General features: G+C 39.1%; 1 protein-coding gene across 1 annotated transcript in view; it reads right to left on the bottom strand.

Moving 5' to 3' along the window:
• Positions 1-473: 473 nt before the first annotated feature.
• Positions 474-9,901, bottom strand: part of LOC311620947 (cyclin-Y-like protein 1) — a gene marked incomplete at its 5' end in the record, with an annotated part of 41,507 nt that continues 32,079 nt past the window's right edge. The window contains 2 exons of the mRNA XM_084880690.1: positions 474-578; positions 5,568-8,486. Of these exons, the coding sequence (XP_084736816.1) occupies positions 8,467-8,486 (20 nt within the window). The 3' untranslated portion in view covers positions 474-578; positions 5,568-8,466. The remainder of the gene's footprint in view (positions 579-5,567; positions 8,487-9,901) is intronic.

The raw sequence follows: 9,901 nt of genomic DNA, 5'->3' as shown, positions 1-9,901 counted from the left end.
AGAGCTATTGCTGATAACTGTCACTATTCTATGTAATAAAAGCCCAGCAACCATAATGGCTTAATGACCAGAACGACCATTCAAGCAGTTGCTACAAGGTACATTGACCGCTTCTCAGTCCCACCCCCTTTCTTGTCCCCCTTCCTCCCTCCCCACCCACTCGCAGGCTCCAATCAATGGCAGCATGGAGAACAGAGAACCACAGGGAGCCAGGTGGGTGGTGGTGGGGTGGGACTAGGGACTGGTGAGCAGGTGAAATAGCTGACCTCTTGGTCCCTCCCCCCAGCCCACAGGCTCTGATGGCAGCATGGCGAATGGGGAACCATGGGGAACTGGGTGGGTGGGCGGACTGGTGATTGGGTGGAAGATGGTCCTGATCACAGACTAGGCCTAGGGACGCTACCTGCATATGATTTCATGTGCTGGGTCTCTAGTATATATATATAATATATCCAATTAGATAGAATGTCTACCTGGTAGGGAATCTTTTCATCTCTTAGGTGAAGTGTCTGGCATCAATAAATTCTTCAATAACTATACAGTTATTTAAGGAATAAGGTGAACCTCTTCTAAGATAACTTCAAGAAAAAACAAATCTTGAATTTTTAAAAGCCTGAAAATCATTAACAAATTTCTGAATACAGAATTTTCTGAAAGATAAGTTGTACATTTATTATTCTAACATTTTAAGTCAAATACTACTATACTTCTATCACCATAGCTATCCTACTGTTTCTTTTGGGGTTAAAAGTTTAAATTAAAACATGGCCCTTGAGGAGAAACCAAGATGGTGACATAGGTAAATGCTTAACTGCAGCCTCACACAACAATTTCAAAAATACAACTAAAATACAAAATGGACATTATCCAGAACTACAGAAAAGTTGACTGACTGGAAATTCTACAACTAGAAGGAAAGAGAAAACCAGAAGGAAAATCAGAGGAGCTATAAAAGCCTAAGGTATGGAGACACGGTGCATATGTGGGGAAAAGATGGAGCCAGAGAGGAGGGGTGGCTGTGTGCCTGATTGGCGATTCCTAGCAGGAAGGAGATAAAAGGTCCAGGCTGCACTGAACCCCAGTTCTGACTTCACTGAATCCCAGTTCTGGGTGAGACTCTGGGGACCCAGGCTCATACAGAGGGAATCTAGGCTGTAAGGTGAAAACTCAGGCAAGCGGCGAAAGGCAGAGCCCTGGAGGCATGCATGTGAATACACGCAGAGGATGGACTGTTGACTGTGCTGCTAGATTGCCCTAATGGGAAGGAGACAAAAGCTCCAGACTGTGCTGAGCCCCAGTTCCAGGACAGACCCTGGGAACCCAGAGTCATACGGAGAGAATTTGGGCTGTAAGGCGGAAACTTAGGGGAGTGGCGAAATGCAGAGTTCTGGAGGTGCACATGTGAATGTGTGCAGAGGATGGACTGTTGACTGTGCTGCTGGATTTCCCTAGTGGGACGGAGACAAAAGCTCCAGACTGCAATGAACCCCACTTCGAACTGCACTGAACCCCAGTTCCGGGCTCATTTGGGGAGAGACTAGACTATCTGGTAGCGGGCAAAACTCAAGGGCATCTTTCTCTCAGGGGTGCTTGCAGTGAGTACCGAAGGACAATGAGGAACACTGAGACTCAGGAACCTCAGGAAGCCAAGGCTGTAGGCTCCACCCTGAAACTCTGCCCCATCCAAGCTGAACACAGAGGCTTTTGCAATTTTTCAAGTCTAGTCAAATAAGGCTGTCTCCCAGCATAGACACGGCTGATCCTCACAGCCAGTTGGCCTGGAGGAAAGTTCCTCCCAGTGATACCAACAACAATCAAGACTTAACTACAGCTGAAACCGATTTGGCTCAGTGGTAGAGGATCAGGCTGCAGACTGAAGGATCCTGGGTTCGATTCCGGTCAAGGACATGTACCTTGGTTGTGGGCACATCCCCGGTGGGGGGTGTGCAAGAGGCAGTTGGTCAATGTTACTCTCTCATCGATGTTTCTAGCTCTCTATCTCTCTCCCTTCCTCTCTGTAAAAAATCAATAAAATATATTTTTTAAAAAAAAGACTTAACTACAACAAGGCTGTACACATAGTCCACAAAGGAGTGCACCAAGAGTATCCACCTCAGGTAACTGGGAGGCTGACCCACTGAATCATATAGGACACCTTAGCACACAAAACCACCCTAACAACTTGGGGAAGCAGTGAAAATGCCGAGACAAGGAAACAGATCACAAACAAAAGAAATGAAGGACATAAAGCGACTGGATATAGAGTTCAAAACCATGGTTACAAGGTTTTTCAAGAATTTCCTAGAAAGGCCAATAAAATAAATGAGACCTATGATGATATGAAAAGGGATCAAATAGAAATAAAAAATATTATAAAGAGTCCTAAAAACAGAATAGAAGATCTTAAGAATAAAGACAAAGATTTGGAACACAAAGAGCCAGAGGACACTCCTCTGCATAAGCTAGAAGAGAAGAGAATCCAGAAAGTTGAAGATAGTGTAAGAAACCTCTAGGACAACTTCAAGCAAGCCAACATCAGAATTATGGGGGTCCCAGAAAAAGAAAGAGAGCAAGATACCAAAACATATTGGAAGAAATAGTGACAGAAAACTTCCTCCACCTTGTGAAAGAATTAGACTTACAAGTCCAGGAAGTGCACAGAACCCCAAACAAAAGGAATCCAAAGAGGACCACACCAAGACATAGCATAATTAAAATTCCAAGAGCAAAAGTCAGAGAGAGAATATTAAAAGCAGCAATAGAAAAGCATGTAGTTACCTATAAAGGAGCACCTTTATCAGCTGATTTCTCAACAGAAACCATGTATGCCAGATGGGAATGGCAAAAAATATTCAAGGTGATGAATAACAAGAACCTATAGCCAAAAATACTCTACCCAGCAAAGCTATCACTCAGAATCAAAGGCCAGTTAAAGAGCTTCACAAATAAAAAAAAGAAACTAAAGGAGTTCATCACTGCCAAACCAGAATTATATGAATTGCTGAAAGGGGTTCTTTAGGAAGAGGAAGAAGATAAAGATAAAAATTATGAACAACAGATTGTAATTGTCAGAGAATCCAAGATGGCTGCCCAGGTAAACACCTAGCCGCAGCCGCACACAATAATTTCAATAAAATACAACTAAAATATAAAATGGACATTATCCAGAATGACAGGAAAGTCGACTGATAGGAAATTCTGCAACGAGAAGCAAGGAGAAAACCAGAAGGAAAATCAGAGGAGCTTAAAAGCCTAAGGTACGGAGACACGCGGTGTGCGCGGAGAGAACGGAGCAGGAGAGGAGGGAGGCTGAGTGCCTGGCTGGCGTTCCCTAGCGGGAAGGAGATAAAAGCTCCGGACTGTGCTGGGCCCCATTTCCGACTGCTCTGAACCCCAGTTCTAGGCCAGACCCTGGGGACGCAGGCTCAAACAGAGAGAGCTGGGCTGTAAGGTGGAACCCCAGGGTAGCAGCGAAAGGAGGTCCCGGAGGTGCGCACATTGTGCACAGAAAAGGGACGGTTGGCTATGCCGCGGGACTGCCCTGGCGTGAAGGAGACAGGGGCTCCAGACTGCTCTGAATGCCACCTCCAATCCCACTTCCAACTGAACTGAACCCCAGTTCTGGGCTCATTGGGGGAGAGCCTAGACTGTTTGGTAGCAGGCGAAAATCGAGGGCACCTTTCTCTCAGAGGCACTTGCAACGAGTACTGAAGGACCCTGAGACCCAGGAGCCGCATAGGGTGGGGCTGATGGAAGCCAAGGCTGTAGGCTCCTCCCTGAAACCCTGCCCCATCAGGAAAGCTGCAAAAATGCCGAGACGAAATAGATCACAAACCAAAGAAATGGAGGACAAAAAGCGACTGGATATAGAGTTCAAATCTACGCTTATAAGGTTTTTCAAGAATTTCCTAGAAAAGATCGATAAGACCCATGAGGATATGAAAAGAGATCAACTAGAATTAATAAGGAATCAATAAGAAATAAAGAATAAATTGTCCGAAATAAAAAATATTATACAGAGTCCTAAAAACAGAATGGAAGATCGCAAGAATCAAGTCAAAGATTTGGAACACAAAGAGCCAGAAGACACTCTAGCCAGAAGCTAGAAGGCAAGAGAATCCAGAAAATTGAAGATAATGTAAGAAACCTCTGGGACAACTTCAAGCGAACCAACATAAGAATTATAGGGGTCCCAGAGGATGAGAGAGAGCAAGATATCGAAAACATACTGAAAGAAATAGTGACAGAAAACTTCCCCCACCTGGTGAAAGAATTAGACTTACAAGTCCAGGAAGCGCACAGAACTCCAAACAAAAGGAATCCAAAGAAGACCACACCAAGACAAATCATAATTAAAAGTCCAAGAGCAAAAGACAAAGAGAGAATATTAAAAGCAGCAAGAGCAAAACAGGTAGTTACCTATAAAGGAGCACCTATACGATTGTCAGCTGATTTCTCAACAGAAACCATGCAGGCCAGACGGGAATGGCAAGAAATATTCAAGGTGATGAATAGTAAGAACCTACAGCCAAAGATAATCTACCCAGCAAAGCTATCACTCAGAATCCAAGGCCAGATAAAGAGCTTCACTAATAAAAAAAGCTAAAGGAGTTCATCACCACCAAACCAGAATTATATGAATTGCTGAAAGGGGTTCTTTCAGAAGAGAAAGTAAATAAAGATAAAAATTATGAACAACAAATACGTAACTATCAACAAGTAAATCTAAAAACCAAGGAAATTTAAAAAAAAATCTGATGAACAATATTAACTGTTGAATATAATAGAATCAGAGGTATGGAAGGGGAGTGAACTGACGATTCTTGGGGTAAAGGGGAGAGGGGGATGTGGGAAGAGACTGAACATAAACTGTGCACTTATGGATGAGGACAATGGGGAGTGGAGAAAGGGCAGAGGGTGGGGTGGGAACATGGTGGAGGAGAGCAATGGAGGGGAGGGGAAGGAACATTTGTAATGATATGAACAATAAAAATTTATTTTAAAAAATTATGAACAACCAATACTTAACTACAATAAGTGAATCTAAAAAATCAAGGAAATTAAAAATCTGACAAACAATATTAACTGGTGAATATAATGGAATCAGAGGTATGGAAGGGGAGTGGACTGATGATTCTCAGGGAAAAGGGGAGTGGGTGGTGTGGGAAGAGACTGAACATAAACTACGCACCTATGGATGAGGACAATGTGGGTGGGGAAAGGGCAGAGGGTGGGTGGGAACCTGGTGGAGGGGAGCAATGGAGAGGAAAAATGAAGAACATTTGTAATATGTGAACAATATTTATTTAAAAAATAAAAAATAAAAAATAAATAAGAAAAGGTGAGGAGGGGAAAAAATGGCCCTTTTAATCAAAAGTATAGAAAGTATATATTGACAAAAAAATAAATAATTCAAATATTGATTCTGTTAGCAATGTTTATACTTATCAGGACGGAGAAACAGTAAACTAAAATTATTTTTTCATTGTAATGATGAAAACGGTTTTGATGTTATAAAAATGTATTTTGATAGTTGAAGGCATTTTAAATGTTCCAAGGTTACTTACTGAATTAATGCATGAAATTGCTCAAAGCTAAGCTCTTTGGCAGCAAAGGCAACTGTACCTAAAAGACACTATTCAGCAATACACATGGCAAATTAATGACACAAGATACACAGTTGGAGGCAAACACTTTCAAGTAACCAAAAATTTTCCTCTTCTTACTCCATTTCAATCCTGTTTACTTGAAACTTCATTATAATATAAATTTATGTTTCAACATATTAGTTGCCATGATTTTAATGAAATGGATATAATATTAAAAGTAAAGAGAGTGAATAAATAACAAATACTTTTTCAGTTCAGGTATGCTACGATAGTTGTTAAAATATGAGAAATTATTGGCAATCATAGTGCTTCACACATCATTGTAATGTGTCCTATACTTTTAAAACATCTGTAAACAAGTGTGCATTACAAGAAGCCAAAATTATACACCACACAAGCAATTGAAATTAATGTTTGTACAGAATGTAATACTGACAATGGGGAAAATATCTCACAATTAGACTTTTGGGATAAGTAAAATTCTATCTAATATTTTCCAAAGTATACTAGATTTTTGTACCTGGTTATCTAAATAATTTTACTGTGCATAGACTACAAAAGTTGTCATAAAGAGCAATTTAGAGAAAGGAGGCAAGCAAGATATAAAGGTTAGCAGGCAGAATGGTGGGACATATAAAACCTGAGAAAAAGAACATAGCTTGGAAAGAAGGAAAAAAAAAACCTGGTAAAATAGATTGTTGCATGAAATAAAAATGTTCATGTATTTTTACTTCGTTGACATCTAAGATAAATTCTCATATTTTCACTTAACAAAACTTTTCAAATGTATACCACAATATAAAACAAATTTAAAATCTGGTTTTATTCATGTCCACTTTAAAAATGAGGCAAAGTAAATTGAAAAAGTATGAAACTATATTTTTCAAAGGGGAATTCACTGTAGTATGCCACCTAAATTAGTTACTGAAGTAGCAAACTTAATGTATTATGAAACCTTTTAACCTATCACTGTGGAACTTAACACCAATGTCCATAGTAAGTATGCAGTATATACTAAGATACTGATAAACAAAAAAAAAGTTACAATAAAAGATCTTACTATTTCCTTTCTTTTTAATATAGATACTGGCTTTAAGCACCTAATCTTTACAAAAATTTTAATTACTTCAACTATTCCTGCCAACATTTTGATAACTCTAATGAAATATTAAATATGCTTACATGCAACCCAATAAAACCTGAAAAATATTTAAATCCAATCTTACTGACACTTTTGACTGTCATCCTAGTGAATATTTTCTACTCACTTCCTTCAACTGTATTATCAACTCTAAACGTGCTAAATTTTTTAAAAGGTTATGCTTGAAAAGCCTCAAGAAGAAACATCACGGAACTGTTCAAATTTTAAAAATTCTTTCTTGCTAATGTGCTATTAGAATTCACCATTGTAACTGCAGAGGAAGGAGAGAAAATGCTGACATCACAGACTCATTTTAACTCAAAAAGGCAATAGTGCTACAGGGAAAGCAAGATGTAGATCACAAACAATGAAAATTTACTTTCTAGAAATCGGTTGTCTAATTTCTTTAAAAACAATTTCTAGACATGATAGCTAATAGCATGCATTATAGGTTAGAATAAGTCACTTATTCGATATAAGCGCTTGGAACTAGCTGCTAGCAAGGAGGTCCTGGAAAGTAATACAGAACAGCCACCCTTTGTATCCAGCTTCCATACCACCAGAAATCTCCACTGTACTAGTTCATTGTGGCAGTTTTAAGGCCAGTTACACAAGAATTTTCAAAGGCTAAAGAGCACAGAATATATGATTTTTATAATGAGAATAATTGTTATTTAATTTCTTTGAAAGAGAAACCTTCAATCTGGCTAGATGGCTCAGTGGATTGGAGAGTCTTCCCAGGCACCAAAGGGCCCAGGATTCGGTGACCAGTCAGGGCACATACCCAGGTGTCAGGTTTGATTCCCAGTCTCAGATACTGGAGTGAAGGCAACTGATAGATATTTCTCTCATATCCATGTTTCTTTCCCTTTCTCTTTCCTTTTCCCTTCCTTTCCCGCTAACATCAATTAAGAAGAAAGAGAAATCTTCAAAGTTAGAAAAACTGAAATGAAAACTCATAATTAAAATTATTTTAAATTAATTCATATACAGTAGCAATGTCAAAAAAGTTCAGGAGGAAAGGAAATAGCACACAATGAGAACCAAAAAGTACCCATTTGGCTCTAGAAAGCAATAAAAAATAGTTAAGGAATTTTCTATTGTAAAAAGAAAACTGATTTCTCACATTATTAAACATTAAAGCATTTCAAACTATACTAGTAGTATACAGAAATAAGTACTTTAAACTTTTAAATGAGAGTACCAAAGCTCAAAAGAACATGTCAAGTGGGAGGTTAACTAGAACTTTTTAAAAGTTTAACAGAGACATTTCATTTATATCCAAAAATGAAAACAAAATTAAACAAATGTAATATCCTCTGATAATTAAAGTAATTAAAAGGGAAATGAAAAATACTAAGGCTCATAAATTAAGCACAGGCTAAAAAAGATCCTCATAAGATTTGAAAACTTTCATTTCTTTTTTAAGAGGAAATACTAAACTTTCTGGAATAAGAAAAATTGTATTTCAACAATCCTTATTTTGGTAAGTAAGAAACTCATTATGTCAATACCCTTAAATCTCCCTTAAAAGGAAATAACTTAGCTGGATTGGAGCAGGAGTGGTAATTCTTCTCCAGTCCTTGCAGATGAGGGGCTCATCATGTCACAGCCCTCATTCCTCCTTAAGATAAGATGGCATCGGCATGCTGCACATCAGTAAGGTTATCACAGCTGCCAGATTTTTTTATGGCCACCCAACACAGGTTTTTGTTCTCACAATATTTGGAAATGGCCTAGGAGGAGAAATGAGATAGAGCACAGAGACATTCAAAACAAGAGTTGCAGCCTTCACAGAGAAAGCCACACATTCCCACTTCTTTATATGGATTATAGTTACTGCTTTGTCGGAGAGCTATGGTCTACACTGCTTGTCCTTGGGATCCTATTTTGTGTTCATCCATGAAGTTAAGTAGTTTAGGGACTCTGATTAGATTGACAGAGCAAAGGGGAACTTAGACTTCTTTAAAGTTTTTTTTTTTTTTTTTTAAGGATGTCAAAGGTGTGACAATCTCTTAACAATAATGTCATCTGTTGTCTGTACACTTGGTTCCTTAAATATAATAAATACTAGTGGCCCGGTGCACGAAATTCGTGCATGGGGGCGGGGGGAGTGTCCCTCAGCCTGGCCTGCACCCTATCCAGTCTGGAACTCCTTGAGGGATGTCAGACCCTAAACTGGCAGTTGGACATCCCTCTTGCAATCCGGGACCGTGGGTTCCTAACTGATCACCTGCCCTGCTTGTCTGATTGCCCCTAACCATTCTGCCTGCTAGCCTGATCACCCCCAACTGTCCTCCCTGCCAGTCTGATAGCCCCTAACTGCCCCCCTGCCAGCCTGGTAGCCCTCAAATACCCACCTTGCCATCCAGCTCACCCCCTAGTGCTCCCCCTGCTGGACTGATAACCCTCCAACTGCCCCAGCCCCCTACCAGCCTGATGGCCCCTAACCGCCTCTGCCCTACCACCATGGCTTTGTGCAGGAGGAGGTTTGGAAGCATATTACCCGGTCTGATTAGCATATTACTCTTTTTTTAAATATAGATTCAGTTGGGAAAAGTCATTGTTTAGTCAGCTATTTACATTCTATTCAATATTCATTAGTTAGAATTTAAGCAAATTTTAATGAGGCAGGCATATTCTGTATTTTACTGAAAGGTAGAAAAGGCCTAGTGATTGAACCACCATAAAGGTACTATTTCACTTGCACACTAATACAGAAGCACATCTTATTCTAAAGAATCATTAAAGTACCACAGAAACTGTCCATTTCAGTTGTAATTTTGTTGTATTACTCCCCAGAATTCATAAGTCATAAGTATTACTTTGTTGCACATACTTTACAATTGCCATTAAAAACTAATATACTTTCTACACCCAGTGTTTGAAGTACATATTCTACAATACAATCTAAGTATCACTCTCTGAGGTTGGTTTTGTCTAGCAAATTAAAGGTACTGAATTGTGATCTATACAGAAAAGACGTGAATTTGCAAATTGAGTTAAGAGTGATAAGCAGAATATGATTGTAGATATTATTAGTGATACAATTGTAAGAAATTATTCATGTATGGCTAGAAAATAGAATACAGTTTCAAAAAATCATCAAAGTTTAAAATGGATTTAAATTATCCTGAATCATGGTTACAGA

Source organism: Pipistrellus hanaki (assembly GCF_964339955.1).
Source record: "Pipistrellus hanaki genome assembly, chromosome: 1".
NCBI classification, from domain to species: domain Eukaryota; kingdom Metazoa; phylum Chordata; class Mammalia; order Chiroptera; family Vespertilionidae; genus Pipistrellus; species Pipistrellus hanaki.
This window is presented reverse-complemented; position numbering and strand designations above follow the sequence as displayed.